General features: G+C 40.1%; 2 protein-coding genes and 1 pseudogene across 3 annotated transcripts in view; 2 read left to right on the plus strand and 1 right to left on the minus strand.

Moving 5' to 3' along the window:
* Asb14 (ankyrin repeat and SOCS box-containing 14) overlaps positions 1 to 7,094 on the plus strand; it is a 29,330-nt gene extending 22,236 nt beyond the window's left edge. Inside the window, exons 9-10 of the transcript XR_015639551.1 lie at positions 5,276 to 5,426; positions 5,617 to 7,094. The gene's annotated coding sequence lies outside the window, so the exon portion shown is untranslated. The remainder of the gene's footprint in view (positions 1 to 5,275; positions 5,427 to 5,616) is intronic.
* The window catches only part of Appl1 (adaptor protein, phosphotyrosine interacting with PH domain and leucine zipper 1), a 48,215-nt gene continuing 32,878 nt past the window's right edge, over positions 657 to 15,993 (minus strand). For both annotated transcript variants that reach the window (XR_015639299.1, NM_001399084.1), the window contains exons 17-22: positions 9,111 to 9,285; positions 8,986 to 9,022; positions 8,276 to 8,422; positions 6,547 to 6,597; positions 5,878 to 5,967; positions 657 to 4,416 (exon numbers count right to left, since the gene is read on the minus strand). Coding sequence is in view for 1 of the 2 variants with exons in the window: in NM_001399084.1 (NP_001386013.1) it covers positions 4,273 to 4,416; positions 5,878 to 5,967; positions 6,547 to 6,597; positions 8,276 to 8,422; positions 8,986 to 9,022; positions 9,111 to 9,285 (644 nt within the window). In the remaining variant the exon portion in view is untranslated. The remainder of the gene's footprint in view (positions 4,417 to 5,877; positions 5,968 to 6,546; positions 6,598 to 8,275; positions 8,423 to 8,985; positions 9,023 to 9,110; positions 9,286 to 15,993) is intronic.
* On the plus strand, positions 7,037 to 7,355 carry LOC148000352 (host cell factor C1 regulator 1 pseudogene; annotated as a pseudogene).

A 15,993-nucleotide genomic window follows, 5' to 3' on the forward strand; every position in this document is an offset into this window, starting at 1 on the left:
AAGGTCCAAGCTACTGAAGCTAGAGCAAACAATAACCTTTTTTCCTTTTTTTAAAAAAGGTTTATTATATATGAGCACACTGTAGCTGTCTTCAGACACACCAGAAGAGGGCATCAGATCCCATTACAGATGGTTGTGAGCCACCATGAGGTTGCTGGGAATTGAACTGAGGACCTCTGGAAGAGCAGTCGGTGCTCTTAACCACTGAGCCATCTCTCCCACCCAATAACCTGCCTTCTTAACTAGGGAATTTCTTCAAGTAGGATAACTGCATAAAGCACAGATCATAAGTAAGTTAGTGGAGTAATTATTAAAGTCTTTTCCTTTGCTATAAAAACCAACAAACTTTTCTTGATACGTGTCTCCCCTTTGGCCTGTTGTGGAATTGCAATGGGGTCAGAATGTGCTACAAAAGGTTAGCATTTTTAATTCTCGGTATGCCTGTGTCATGTGAGCACAGTGGCCATCAGTGTTAGGAGGGAAGGGTCCACTGACTGCAGCTGTAGGCAACTGTGAGCCATCTGCTGTGGGAGCTGGAACTGAGCTCAGGCCTCTGGAAGAGGAGTACATTGAGCTATCGCTGCAGCCCTAGACCGAAACATCTGAACTTACTTGGAGAAAACTTCAGAGTAACTATCAAATATTTCATACAAAAATACTGTAAAAATCATGGACTTTTATTATACATTTAAAAAATCCAACAACATATTTCTTGAAGCCTTGTCAGTAAATACCTATTTTGACAAATGAAAAAATAAGTCCTCTGCTCCACAAGCTACACCATGATCACAAATCCAATTTTAGAGATGCTGAATGATTTTTAATTGTACACTGCACAGTTGGTTAATATCAGTGATATCAATTTACTTACATTACAAAAATCACAAAACATACAAAGCAGTCTTACACATAAATTATCATTTAATCCCCAGTGTTCATGTAACTGAAGTTGTTTACTTACAAGTATAGCCAGAGACTACAGTTCAGTGTAGACAGTGGTCTCTCCTTGCTGCCTTTGACTTGGCAGAGGCAAGCGGATATCTGATCTAGACCAACCTGGTCTATATAAAGTTCCAGGGTACCCAGGGCTACCCAGAGAAAACCTATCTCAGAAAGAATCCTCTTTCGTAGGTGTCTCAATCCTCCTTCAGATAAGATGGTGCTCACCAGCGACACACCATCTCAGCAAGGAGTAGCATTCAATTCTAGAGCAAATCAGAGGGTTATTCAGATAGTAGAAGTGCAGAAAGATCCAACGGGACTCCAAAATCCAAAATTAAGAAAATTCCCCAGGGACCACCTTCTCCTCCTGCGCCTGTAATGCACTCTCCTCCTGGGAAGACGGCTGTAACCAACCAGCAGCAGTGGAAACCCCTCCTTGTATTTCCAAGTGCAAGAATCTAAGGGTGCATGTGCCAGTCCAGGAGACGGGTGGCTGCTGCAAGAGGGCTTCAGACGGTCCACAGAAGTGAAGACATGGCCCAAGTCAGCCGAGCCTGACTGAAGTGCTAGACACTGCTGATCGGAAGGCTAGAGATGCAGGAAAATGCAAGCCCAAGTAGAAAGAAAGATGGCTCAAAATGAAAAGAAAGAAACATGGACAGAAACTTAGAGCAGTGGCCCAGAAAGTCAGAGAAAGGAGAGCTGGGATAAAAAAAAATTTTCAGTATGATTCTAGTTTCAAATCTTTATGTTATTAATGTAGAATAAAAATCTCAGAAATTAAACAAATTTGCTAAAAACAAAATTAAAAGTTTGCTTTGTATATACACTGGTGTGTTTAAATATTTTAAAGTGTGATCTAAATGCTCAGACTTTTATTAAAAGCAAATATTTTTTTTCATTTCATCTCATTCCTATGTCAGAAGACCAAGTAATTATTAAATAATGGCCAAAACAAGATTTCCTCAGGGATCCAACGACTCTGATCAAATGGATGGTTTCCATCTCTAGCAAGTTTATAACAAGTCTCTCGCAAGGACATAGAAGTGATTTCTATTGAGTTTAGGACCACAGTTAAGCAAATACTGTCAATATAGGTAACAGAATGCAGAATATAATTAGTAGGCTAAATTTCTTTTTTTTTTTTAAAGCAATTTTGTTAATTTCTAAAAGCTGGGAGAGACTGTGGAGGAGAGTGTAACAGAAGATCTGCACTAACATTTAGGAAGAAGTTCACAGGACGCCTTCTTCAAGCAGGAGAGCTGACTAAAGCTGAGAAGCAGAATTCCACAGTTGAATGGTGATGGACAGAAGTCAGATCATCTGAAACTGTCTGGTCCTTGCAGGATGTGTCCTGGGCATTGGAACCCATATCCATCTGACTCCTGGGCATAAACGTGACTGGGGGAATTCCTATGAAACACGACTTAAAAAGAATTAGAAAATTTTACCTCTGGCCTAAATTCCTATCCAAATAGCAGTCTTTTATTGCCACGCAAAGCACCAACCAACACTCTGAAGTCAGCAGGACATCTATCAAGAAAAGACTTCCTGAAACTGCAAACTAGGGCTGGGGGTGTGGCTCTGTGGTAGTTTAGTGAGACCCTAGGTTTGATCCCTATCACTGACAAAATCATCAAAAACAAAACAAAACCAATCTCAAAAAAAGTCTTAAAATCAAGACTTGCCACCACTAATCAAATTCTAACCACAGCCGTTTATAGTTTAACAAGAAGGAAATACTACTATGAAAGCATTCCCTTTAGTAAGCCCAAAACAGACTTTTAGTCAAATGCACTCTATAAATTGATACTTATTAACTGCATGTTTGGGTAACATAAGACTTTAAAGAGTATTAAATAACCAGTCCCATTTGGCACATGGATAAAAAGAATGTCGTGATCCTAGATATACTGTTATCGTGTTCCTACAGAAAACAGTGGACGTACAGAGTGTGAAACTGAGCTATATGCTGAAAACTACAACAGAAACCATTTCTAATTCAGAACAAAGAAAACTACTTGTGAAATTAGTGGTTAACCTCTTGAAAATCTATAAATGTATGACTGTAAAATATTAATCAATATATTTAACTTGTATACATATGTATATATACACCTTTTCATGTAGAACGCATGAAAATAAAATCTATAAACACAGTTTAAAATCTAAGAAATCTTGACAGAAGACAGACTGGAGGGACATGTCAACCTCGGTAGCAAGCTAACTCCTTCCTTGGTCCTATATTATATGAGGTGTTCCATTCCTTTTCAGTCTTTCATGGAATTAGATCTTTTACTCATTTGAAAAGTAAAAGTATTTACAATAATTAGTGCAAATTATTCTCCACTCATAAATTAGTTATTTGCCTTTGTGGTATAAAGTGGCAATTCAATACATTATCAAAATGTGGGATTATGAAAATACTGGGATTATCAGTCTAAAATTTAAAAGATTATGTTTTCTAAACTAAACTGCACATTTTATTTAAGCAGTAAACATAATTGTTATAGAACATCTTTTGAAATGTCACTTATTAAAAATTATTTCACAATACAGAAAATACAATGTATCAGTCTACAACACTCCCTTTACATGTCAATTGTAGTATAAAATGTTTGAACAACGACAACAATCTCAATAAATTCTTAGTCTCAGCCTAACCCTTACTGCTCTGCAGCAGTGAGTCAAGCCCCAACCTGAGAGCGGAGATGACGGTAACAAACACCAAGGACGGCACCAACACCAACAGACATGTGAGGGCTCTCCTCCTGCCATGATCTAGTACATTAGAGAAACAGAGCAAGCCACAAACCATCCTGTCAACAGCACCATCTGCCGTCCTAATGATTTTATACAAATGCTATTGCACTCGATATTGTTAGAACATTTGCAAACTTGCAGAGTTCTCCACAAAAAGGATTTGAAGCTCATTCAGTTGAACACTCCCTCACTACCAATAAAACATTCCTAATGAAAGGGAGAAAGTACACACATAAACGTCAGAATCTGAAGAAAAATGATTTCTTATGGAGACAACCAATTACAGTGTAAAATAAAATGTTCACAATTTAAAGGAAAAATATCTTGAGCAAGTGTAATTCCTCAGTAATCTACTACAGGAAATTAAGCGGGTCTTGTTTAGGAAGCAGAGTTGGAGGATGATGCATAGCATTTTATTTTTAAGGGGAAATGCTCAATATAACCTGTTATCAAGTTCAGTCTTTTTAAATGAAGCCGGAACACGCAAATATAAAGTGTAATCTCTTCCTTGATCTTTAGCATGGATGCGACACATTCCAGGGAAAGGGGAAATCAAAAACAACAAGTTCACGCTTCCGACTCTCTTTTTTTTCCTTCTTCTCCCAAATCACTCTCCTCTGATTGGCTACTGCTAAGAACAAGCTGGCCCTCGCTACCAGACTGGCTTGGTCTACTGGAGGCAGCTATCAGCCGACTCTGTTCTTCCAAGTCCTGGTGGAAAGACAAAAAAGAAACTAATGTAACTGTCAGCAGGCACATGAAACCTATGCAGCTCCCTGCCGGGCTTTGCTTGCTTGAGAGCTACTCTAACCCTGTCACACGCATTAATTCTGATAACCTAATGAAAAGAAAGACTATACTCAACAAATGAGACACCAGCATCAATCTTGGCGCCATGTGAATGATGCCAAAAAGCAAAACATGCAAAAAAAAAAAGCTTTTTTTAACCCCCCCCCCCCCGCCCTTCTTTTGGCTAATAACCAAGTTCTGATTGTCTTCTCTCATACACTGTGTAAGAAGTAATCTCAGTCCAAGTGTCATGGTCATTCTGGACCCACTCCCCACTCCCCTGCAGATTTTCTCTACTCTTGCCCTGTTTATCTTGCTAAATCGAGTGTTACTTCCCTCAGTTAAGCTGCACTTCTGTGCTGTCCTGGCCATTTTCTCCTCTCAGCCCTAGAGCCAGCTCTCTCCCAGTTAGTTCCTAGTGCTCTCTTCACACACACACTCCCCAGTTACCTTCTCTCTCCTTTCCTACCATTGATGCCACCCCCTCGATAGGCTCCTATAATCTCATGGATCACCTCACCAAGGTCTGCCTCTGAACACTATATACTTCTAATTACTCTTCTGTAGGTTTGAGCCTTAATACCAAAACTCCTTTAAAAGTGTGTTGTAAATGAATGGAGGAAGGCCTGAGGGACTGCACTGTTGACATGAGCATGGCCTTTTCAAGGACTACAGTGTCTCAAACCCATGGGGAGTGGCAAAGCCACTGGTCTGTGTGCAGATGCTGAGAGTGCATGCAGAAACTAGTAACTGCAGCTTCCCACTCCTCCTCCCACTACAGGAACGACTGCAACTGAAACTGCTCCCTACACACACCTACTGAGACTGCCTACCCCACCTCCAGGGCTGTACAGAAGGAAATCTGAGTTTGGGGGTCGCTGTGTACTAGCAGTTGGGCGCCTCCATCAGAAAGAGAACATCCAAGCTTCTCTGTGAGTGCTGTCTGTCTTCAGCATCTAGTCTTTCTTCATTTCCTGTCGCCCCAGTCAGGTTTCCAGAACCAACCTGTGCTGAATGCTGTGTGCATGCACATGTTTATGTGTATGTATGTATGCATGTGCATGTGTACACATAATCATCACACTCTTGCTAATACCTAATAACTATTTCTCCTTCCCACAGACAATGACATCTACTTAAAGTCTCTCAAAAGACCTTCTTATGCAGACAGAACCCTACTTGGTATATGAGAATCCTGGTTTGTTGCTTTAAGAGCAAGTTATAGGATAGGCCACAGTGGCTTCTACACAATTTGGATGTCAGCTCTTTCCTGCTATGCAATGAATCAACAAGCAGAAATGGACTTCCATTTGGAAATTAAAATCTGAAAGTCACTGCTCAATTAGCCATCATCAATCCCACATGAAGGGACTACATACATACCTTCTCGATCTCTTTCTGTTTGCTGAGTTCTTTCTGTTGTTTCTCTTTTACTCTCTCTATTTCCTTTTGTTTTTCTGATGCCCTACGATCCTAAAAGGGGAGGAGGTAAATAAAACAAATATGATAAATAGTAACTTTAAATTTTACACATTTCAATTAATGAGTTTTGTAACTTTTCAGTACTTTTACTAGGCATACCATTTTCATTCTACAACACACATTAGTCCAGATTTTTTTTTGTTTGGTTGAGGCTTGTTTGTTTTTTTGTTTTTGTTTTGGTTTGGTTTTTTCGAGACAGGTCTCTCTGTATAGCCCTGGCTGTCCTGGAACTCGCTCTGTAGACAAGACTGCCCTTGAACACAGAGATCCACCTGCCTCTGCCTCCCAAGTGCTGGGATTACAGGTGTACACACTGCCTGGCTCCAGATTCTCAGTGCTATGCAAGCAATAGCACCTACTTAAATCTTCTTTACAAAACAATTTTATTCACTGCTATTATGAAAGCTTTTTTTTTCTTTTTCTTTTTTTCAGAGCTGGAAACCGAACCCAGGGCCTTGCACTTGCTAGGCAAGCGCTCTACCACTGAGCTAAATCCTCAACCCCATGAAAGCTTTTATTACAGTGCTTTAGCGTAGACATTCTTGGAAATTAAGTGGCTTTGATTCTTACCAGTTCAGCATGCAAAGCTATCTGTTTTGCCAATCCAACAGAATCACAAATCTAAAAGGAGGAAAAGTAAAACCTTTATATTTAACTAAATACTTTTATATACACTACAAATTTTAAATACCCAAATGGATAACATAACTAGTTTTATAAGACAATATACTGTTTCAAATAAGAATTAGTTTAATATTTCAACCCCAAAGAATCTCAGCATGTTTCTTTCAGAATCGATGACCTTGTACTGCTGCTGGCTTTTCTCCCTACCATGTGTCCACGCTACTTCTCATTATAGCAGACTCACTACTGACAGAGATCACCAGAGCACTACTGGTCAAAAGTAACTGTAGCAGGCCCAGGCCCAGCTGACAGACCTGCTATCTACAGCACAATCCCTACACTTAAGGCTAAGGGAAAATCATTTAGTTGACCCTCTTTCTGCAGGACCCCAAACCATAATATTGATCCCGCAACATAGTAACCCACAGGCCACCACATGGGTGACTCCCGGCGCAGACCTCAGTGCCTCAGGGCACTTAATTTAGCCACCCACTTCTCCCCACTCAGCCTACATAATGACGACCCCTCCTACTGCAATCTCCTACCTTTCCCCAAGCCCTGCCACCACTCAAGAGCCCTTTCCCAGAACTGCTTCTCTGGTGCTATCATCCTGGAAGTTTGATCTCTGAGGCCCTCAAGGCTGCTTAGGATGGGGGTTACACTCAGTCCCTACAACCCTACATCTCCCTGGAGACATCATGGAGGTCTGAGTGCTGATGGCCAGTGTCCCTCCCCACCTTGCTCCCGACAACAAAGACCAGCAACCCCCAGAGGGATGAGGTCCTTCTGCAAACCAGGTGTACCTGGCCACCAGAACCTTCCTCTGACAGATGATATACTAAGCTCAATGGGAGGAAAAGCATGGGAAAAGGAAAAGTATCACCCCATTAGTGAATAAAGACTTGTAAGTGGTTTTAAAAAGGAGAAAGTTGAAAAGACTGTAAGAGAGCCAGGAGACCAGAACACCTGCGGGTAGACAGTGCCTGCTAGACGTAAGAAAGCTGTATCTATGAAACGTCAACAGTGCAATTGCCTAAACAAGACCTGAAAATTGCTAACAACTGACATGCCAATGGAAATCTCACAAGGCCCTACCCACAGATGAAGAGCTACAGGAAAAAGACTGTTTTGTCCAGAGACAAGCCCTGGTAGGTTATCCAGTGCTAAGTGGTCAGACCTAAACATATGAACATAAGAGGAACACTAAATGGACCAGGTAAGTTGCACTCACGCACCAATAATGATAATAATCATGAATTCTTGAGAAAGGACAGACACAGGAGAAGTTGGAAAGGGGAGAGGAGAGGAAATGATGCAAATACATTTTCATTTATGAAGTTAGCAAAAACACAAAAACTTAAAAACATGATTTCTGAAATAGTAGGTCATGCAGAAAATGAAGGATTTAGGTAATGACACTGGTATGAATTACTGACACCTAAAAATGACTACGGGAATGTATCATTCCCAAGTTAATGATGCAAGCCCAAATCAGCTGTCCATAATCTACAGCACCTGACAGGCTCCACCGCCAGCTCAGCTCTCCCCGCAGAAGCATGCTCTCATCAAGCGCTCAGCTAGATGAGGCATTAACTGAGAGCTATCCCAGGAATGTGAGGTTCAAACCAAGGCTCTCATAGTACTTTATAAAATGAACAGTCTGAAAACCAGGTACCTTTTCCCCCTCATTGTTGGACTCAAATATATAGCAGACTGATGACAGATTACTCTCACTTCTTCCGCCTGAGGTCCGGAGAACAAATCCAAAAAGCCGTTTATTTTCCTGGTGCGTAGCATACAGAACTACATATGGTAATGGAAACTGCCACAAAAACACCATAAATATGAGATCTTCCACATCATTTTAACATTCATATGATAAACTCTCATGATAGATATTAAAACTATCACACAAGAATTTTAAAGACAAATTTTCAATAGAAAAATCTAGGGACAAATGCCACATTTGGTTTGGAATTTACTAAAAAGAGGTTATTAAATACTGAGTTTTTCAATAACATAATACCAATATAAATTTAACTACAAAAAAGTGATCTATTCAATAAATGATTAAATACATACAAATGCACCTACAAAGAAAAATAGACTTATAAAATAAACAAATTATGTTCATGTTTTGATCACTGCTGATAATTTCTTTGGTGCATAAACTCTCTAGAGATAAAAACATCTCGAGGGTTAACACCAAAACATGTTGACGCTTTATAAGAGCTCAGTAACTTTCTGGAACTTGCCATATGTAACTACAGCCTAAGGACCAATCTTACTGATACTGTCATACCTGGATACATAGGACTACATTATTATCAAACTATAAAATGTATATATGAACAAATGATAAAGCTTTAATCACATAGAACTCACTGTGAGCCTTGTAACTTGGGTCTGTGGATCAATTAACCTATAATTAAAGATTTGGAAAACTTTAATTAGGCTAAACTAAAAAATTACTTTTCCTATAACTTTGTTTGGAGAGAGTTACTACTTACTTCAGACAGTCACAAGTGACTAATAAATGTGATTCTGTCATACGGAAGATGTTGTGGATGGCCCGAGCAGCTAAGATCTGACGCATTGTTTCATAGACAACATCTGGATGGTCATCTGACTTTACCTCCATAGAACCAAGGAATCGGACAATAAACAACTGATGAAGAATAGAGTCTGTAACAGAACATGGCACACGATGAGAGATGCTCTTTTCAGTCTTTGCAGCACAGGTCGGCCGTAACTCCCAATGCTCCTGCTTTAGTGTCCCAGATGCTCCCACTACAGCAGGCATCGTTCTGCCTCAGGATTTATGTATTTTTCAACCCCACCCCCTGTCATTTCCCAAACCTAAAAAAGGAAAGTTTCCTCTGAAAAATAAACCTAAAAAGGAAATTTAGAAATAATCCTTACTCCAGTGTTCAAGTTATTAGAAAATTAAGGTCTCAGTTTTAAGTAGCAAAATGTTATGTTACAGTGACATGGTTTATGGTGGTTTGAATGAAAATGGCCCCCATAGGTTCAGTGGCACTGTTGGAGGTGTGGCCTTGTTGGAAGAAGTAGGGGTGTAGCCCCAGAGGTGACAGAACCTCAAGCCAGATCCAGTGGCTCATTCTCTCTTCCTGCTGCTTGACAATCCAGATGTAGAACTCTGAGCTCTTTCTCCAGCACTATGTCTGCCTGCACGTCTCCATGCCTCTTGCCATGATAATGAACTAAACCTCTAAACTTTAAGTTAGTCCCAGTTAAATGTTTTCCTTTATAAGAGTTGGGGAAGAGGGGAGGGGAAGAAGGGAAAGGGAAGGGGGGAAGGAGAAAAAGAAAAGAAAACTAGCTGCTGGGGCTGGGAACAACGGCTCAGTGTGTTGTGTGCTAAGTATTTCCTGCATAAGCACGTGGACCTGAGGTTAAGATCCCGGCAGCTACATAAAAGCTGGCTGGAAGAGCAGGTGAGATAGTGGGTGTCTGTAACCCGGGGCTTAGGGGCATAACACAAAGACAGAATTGCTGGCCAGCAAACTCCAGATTCACTGAGGGGCTATGTCTCAAAAAACAGGTGAAGATAGAGGAAGATACCCAGTGTGTACACACACACAGAGGAGTATATGCACACCTCATATACATGCACACATACACAATACACCCAAAAGCAACAAGAAAAACAACTACTGGCTGGGTATGGTGGCACACACCTGTGATCCTAGTACTTGGGAAAAAGGGGGAAAGATTAGAATTCAAGGTCATCCTTGGTTACATAGTGAATTTGAAGGAAGCCTAGTTATTTGAGAACTACCTTGAAAGAAAAAAGGATGAAGGAAGAAAAAGAGAAATAGAAAATTGTACAGACCCTTCCACATACTCTCCCCACACCCAACCCACCTGGGTCCCATGTCAAGTGGCCTTAATCTAGGCACACCCATGTGAGCCTCCACCAACCTCTAGGACCCTACCAACACCTGCCCTGTTTATTCCCAACCTATAAGCCCTTCCTACACAATCTCTAACCTCTCCACCTAGCAGCATCTACCTCACATTCCAGGCTTAGACTACGACACATCTGTGCACCAGCCCAGTCCACTTTACCTACCTGACTTCCTTCTATATAAGCCATCTCTTACTTCTAGGGCTAACAGCCTGTACTTCCTTTCTTGTGTCCCAACATACTCTGTCCACAACTGGCATAAACTTAAGAAATCCATGTGCCCAGATCTTACTGCAAAATATTCAAACAATATGAAAAAAAAAATCAAGCCAGTATTTCCTCTCCAAAACCTACCAGTGCTATAGAAATGTCTGCCAAGGTGAACCCCAAGACACAGAATTTAAAAGATCATAAACTTCAAATAATTTAAACACTTTAAGACAGAAGAAACAGCTCAATGAAATTGAGAAATAACTTGAGAAGAACAAACACCTGAGGATACCAAGAGAAGGTAAACAAAGTTGGTGGAAATTATGAAGAAAATCCAGGACTTAAGAACAGAATTCAATCAAGAGAATCACTGTAGAGTAAGTACTCAGATGAAATGAGAATGAATCTGAAAAGCCCAGTAAACCAACTAGAGACTTAAGAGAAAACCTTACAAGTAAAACGCAAAAAATAGAATATTAGGTTTTGAAGATAAAGTAAGAGAATTTAGACCAAATAATCAAGAAATATGAAAAAAATTAAAAACACAACAAACAGGGAAATGAGGGCACACAGAATACCAACTGGACCAGACCAGAAAAGAAAACCCCATCGTATATTGTCTTGGTGCTTATACTGCTGCAACAAACATCATAACCAAAATGTTTCCCCTACCCCTTCAGGAAAGAAAGGGTTTATTTAGCTTACAACTTCCAAATTGCTGTTCGTCACCAAAACAAGTCAGGACAGGAAGGAACTCAAAAGGTAGATCTTGGAATAGGAGGTGATGCAGAGGCCATGGGGGATATTGCCTATTGCTTGCTTCGCATGGGTAGCTCAGCCTGCTTTCTTAATAGCATCCACGAACACCAGCCCAGGAATGGGACTGCCCACAATGCCCACAATGGGCTGGGTCTCATGGAGGCAATTCCTCAACTGAGCATAATGGTAAGCACAACTGAGGTAATGATAAAACGTGTGTGTGTGTGTGTGTGTGTGTGTGTGTGTGTGTGTGTGTGTAGATAGGTATGTATTTAGAGTTATGCTAAAATCTAGAGAAGCAAAGGTAATTCTCATAGATGCTTTAAGTCTTTGGGCCCTGATTAGAGATAGTTTACACCCTAGACATGAAAGAATGGGTTTGAGAAAAGCAGTCCTCCCACATATCTGGGGATGCTTTGGCCAAAGAGAAGGAAAATGAATGTAGGCTGTTTCAGAACTGTCTTGGGGACAGGAGGAGATCGGGAGAAGTACTGCCTCCTCTCTGGCTCCTACTGGAGGAATGCTTAGTTCTGGTTCTGGGTCTCTTAGGTAGGATATATGGGTCCCTTTGGTGGGACATCATCTAGTTCTCTTCCCTTTCTGTCTACTGTCTGTCCTTGGCATGTTTATCTGTCCACGTTTGTCAAAACTGACTGTTTTATGTAAGTCTGTGTTTCGTTTTGTTGTTTGTTGCTCTGTGTTTCATGTTCAAAAGAAAAAATGGTTACAACTTTACCTGCTGATCATTCAACTCTTGATTTAGTTTTAACTGAAAAAGCAGTCTCGACTGGCCTTTACAGCCCTGCACCTGTAGCCAGGAGTCAAGCTCAGCTGCAGAAGCCTTGCCAGGAGCTGACTGTGTGCACAAGCTGCTCTTAAGGAGCCAGCTGCTGCTTCTTGGCTTCTATGGTAAGGGAGCTGATGGCTATTTTTCCTCGAAAAAATCTCTGTGTTTGTGATTATTGTATTCAGCAGGTGACAATACATTACAAGGTGTAATATCAAGGTGCTCCTCCCTTGACATTACAGGTAGAAAAAGTAAGAATTTTGTTTGGTCTAAATAAGTAAATGTGTGCAGCCACTTCATGTTTGTTTCTGACTGGTTGTAAATGTATAAATATGCTCTCTAAGTTTTGGTTATAGATTATTGGCTTTTAAGTTATTGAGTATGATTAAAAATCTCTGTAACATTGGTAACAGAAAGTTGGCTTAAAACTGGTAACTCAGGGTTGGAGTCATTCAGAACACATGGCATGAGCTTACCCCAGGCAAACAGGTCTCTAAAGAGATCCCTAAATTAGGATAACATTTTATGTCATCCTTATCCTAGAAACCAGACTTATAAAAAAACAGGATCTAGGGCAGTGTCTCTTTGGTGAGGGATTGGAGGCTGCACTGCTGTGAGTTCATGTGCCGAAACTGGCAGCCAAACCTTGTAACATGGGGGTGATGCACTTGGTATGGATTTTGGAGAGACTGGATTGTTTGTTGGAGGTTGAGTTTTGCTTTCCAAAGTTATACTTGTGCTCTGCTGTTTCAAGGGAAACTTGAAGACTATGGTTGAACTGCCAGTGCTCCATTGGCTGCTGTTTGCAGTTCGATCACAGGCTCGGGATTTTAATTCACACATATATTGTAATTAAAAGGAGTGATCGGGCAGGTGGAGGCTGTTGCAGGTTTTGCAAAAGGTTAATGAAACTAGAACTCGTGGGAGCATTACAGCCTGGCTTGCTTACTCCAACTGCCAATCCAGAAAATGCATATAGAATTATTATGGATTTGGAGCACTGTTTTTATGTACTGTTTCTTTGCATCCTGGTGACTGTGGGAGGTTTGCATTTGGTGTGCCTGCTTGTAATGTGGCAGAGCACATGAAGCAATATCACTGCTAAGTTTTGTCTAAGGAATGGCTAAAGCCCTACATTATGTAAGAAGTTTGTCACTGCTTCATACGAGTTAGGACTTTGAATCCTTCAGTGTATGTTATTATATGGAATGGTATGTTATTAGCTGAGCCCTCTGGAAGAGTTTTAACTACAAGCCTTTGCTCTTTTAACACCCTATTATGAAGCTGTTGCTGTGTTAATACAGAATTGTAGGACAGAATTCCCAAAGTATTTTGGGAAAAAACCTGATAAAATATTTATACCTTATACCAAATAGCAATTAAATTGGTTATTGCAGAATACTGATATTTGGCCTAAAGACACAAATTGTTACAATTTGCCTCTGTACATGCTTTTGCATTTCCTGTAAATTTGCCCGTGCAGCCCATAGAAAATGCATTTACTGTATTTACAGACAGCTCATCTAATGGGAAGGCAGCACATGGAACTGGATCACATGTTCATTCTCTTGAGGTTCCCCTTGCTTCAGAACTACATGCTGTAGTTGCTGTTTTTGAAATGCTGAAAAAAAAAATCAAGCTTTTAATTTGTATACTTACTGAGAGCCATTATATAGCCCATGGTTCACAATTGCTTAAAACTGTTCCTTTTCTAGATACTGCTAATTCTCAAATTTTGCAATTACTTATGCAAATACAACTCATCTTAAGAGAACATACTATTCTCTTATAGGGCAATTGAGAGCTCACATTGGACTGTCCAGACCCCTTAGTGAGGGCAATGCCAGCAGATTTGTGTACCAGGCAGATTATAGGCCTTACCCAGGAACAATTAGTCAAACCATCTCATTCTTTACATCATCAAAATAATAATAGCTTGAGACAACAATTTGGTATTTCTAGAGAATGTGCACATCAAATTATAAAGACTTGTCCTCAATGTCCTCAATTAATGAAGTTATATTTGTAGTGGATAAAATTGGCATAGGATCTGGACTTCGAACAAGTAGTAGAGCATGTGTTAAGGCTCCTAATCTTTTATTAATTGGTCATGTTAAAATTACTTTTGTTTCTTCCTCAGTATTTAATGTAAGTTGTATTGATTGTACACTTCTAATTTTGTTAATGTATTGAAATCTGATATGCCTGTTATGGTGGTTTATCAATCAGTTTTTGTTTTATTGCCTGTATTACAGGACCTTGGTATTCTGAAAAAGGCTTGCAAACACTGGAAGAAGTGAGGAGTAAGAGTGTAGTGGGCTTGATCATTGCTGGTATAGCAGCTTTAATTGCATTAATAGCTAGCACCACTGCTTCTGCAATTGCTTTGACACAGGAAGTTAGGACAGCTATTTCTGTTAATCATTTAGCAAAACATGTTCCTGAGTATTCAAGAGGATTTAGATAGGCATTTGGATTTTTGGGTTGATGTTCTTAATGATACTATTCAAGTTATTGGAGGTTCAGAGTTTAAGAGTAAGAAGTCATCTCCAGTGTCATGCTAAATATTAATGTATTTGTTTACTTCTAAAATTTACAATGACAGTCACTATAATTGGGGAAAAGTTCAAATACACTTCCAGGGTACTTGGCATGATTCTAACACCTCTCTAGATGTTTTGACTTTGCATACTGAGTTAATGAATTCAAAGAATGCTGCTCTGCTGAGCTTTGATTACTGATAAAATTATTCATGGCCTGAGGTCAGTATTCCCATCTTGGTCAAGCTTCGAGGATAGATTAAATAGCTTGATCACGCTAGCCCTTCTTGTCCTAGGAATACTTTTATTGCTGCCCATTGTGATAAAGCCTGCCTTTAACAACAGCAGCATGTTGGCCAGCAAAATACATGGCTTGAAACTAAAAATGGACCCCCATACAGAGTTATTAATTTAACAGGTTGGCAGCCAAGAATGGTTAAGTTCTGGACAGAACCTTAACAACCAAAAATGAACAGCATTGCTCTTGATAATGCATAGCCCATGACAGGTATTGTCAGAACAACCTAAGACAGGCACAGTCTTGTTTATTAAATTAAAAAGGGGGTGAAGTGGAGAGTTTTGAGGGGCTTTTAGACACTTGGCAGGAATCTGACATTGGGCCAGGACAAAGGAAATAGGTCCAGATTAAGAACATTTACATTTCAGTTAAAGCAAACCTCAGAGCAGGTTCAGTGGAGGCATATGTGGCTTTCCTTTTGTCTTGGTCATCCTGACTAACCCTAGAAAGGTGTTTATAGGATTTTGTTTTTTGCCTTACTTGTTCCTTGACCCAGACCTGATCTATTTATTTTGCATGTACTTAAAGTGGTATAAAAGCAGACTGAAAAATAAAAAACCTTTTTCACCCTCAAAGCTGACTGGGGTCATGCTACAGTGTTGTCTAATTGTTGTTTGTTTGTTTGTTGTTCTCTTTTTAATCCTTGCTCCTGCCCTGGAGAACCTGTTGACTGACTGAGCTGACTTGGTCATTGAGTGAAGAGACCCAGACCCAAAAAGACAAACATTACATTTTCTCACATCTGGCACTCCTACCTCCTAATGTTCATGGGTGAGCATATATAACTACAGAAACAAGGAAATCAAAAAGGGATCATTGGTGAAAAGATAGGGGACTAATTAATAGATAGCATCAGGGAAATGGGAAT

This window comes from Rattus norvegicus, chromosome 16, assembly GCF_021556685.1.
Source record: "Rattus norvegicus strain SHRSP/BbbUtx chromosome 16, alternate assembly SHRSP_T2T, whole genome shotgun sequence".
Taxonomy (NCBI): domain Eukaryota; kingdom Metazoa; phylum Chordata; class Mammalia; order Rodentia; family Muridae; genus Rattus; species Rattus norvegicus.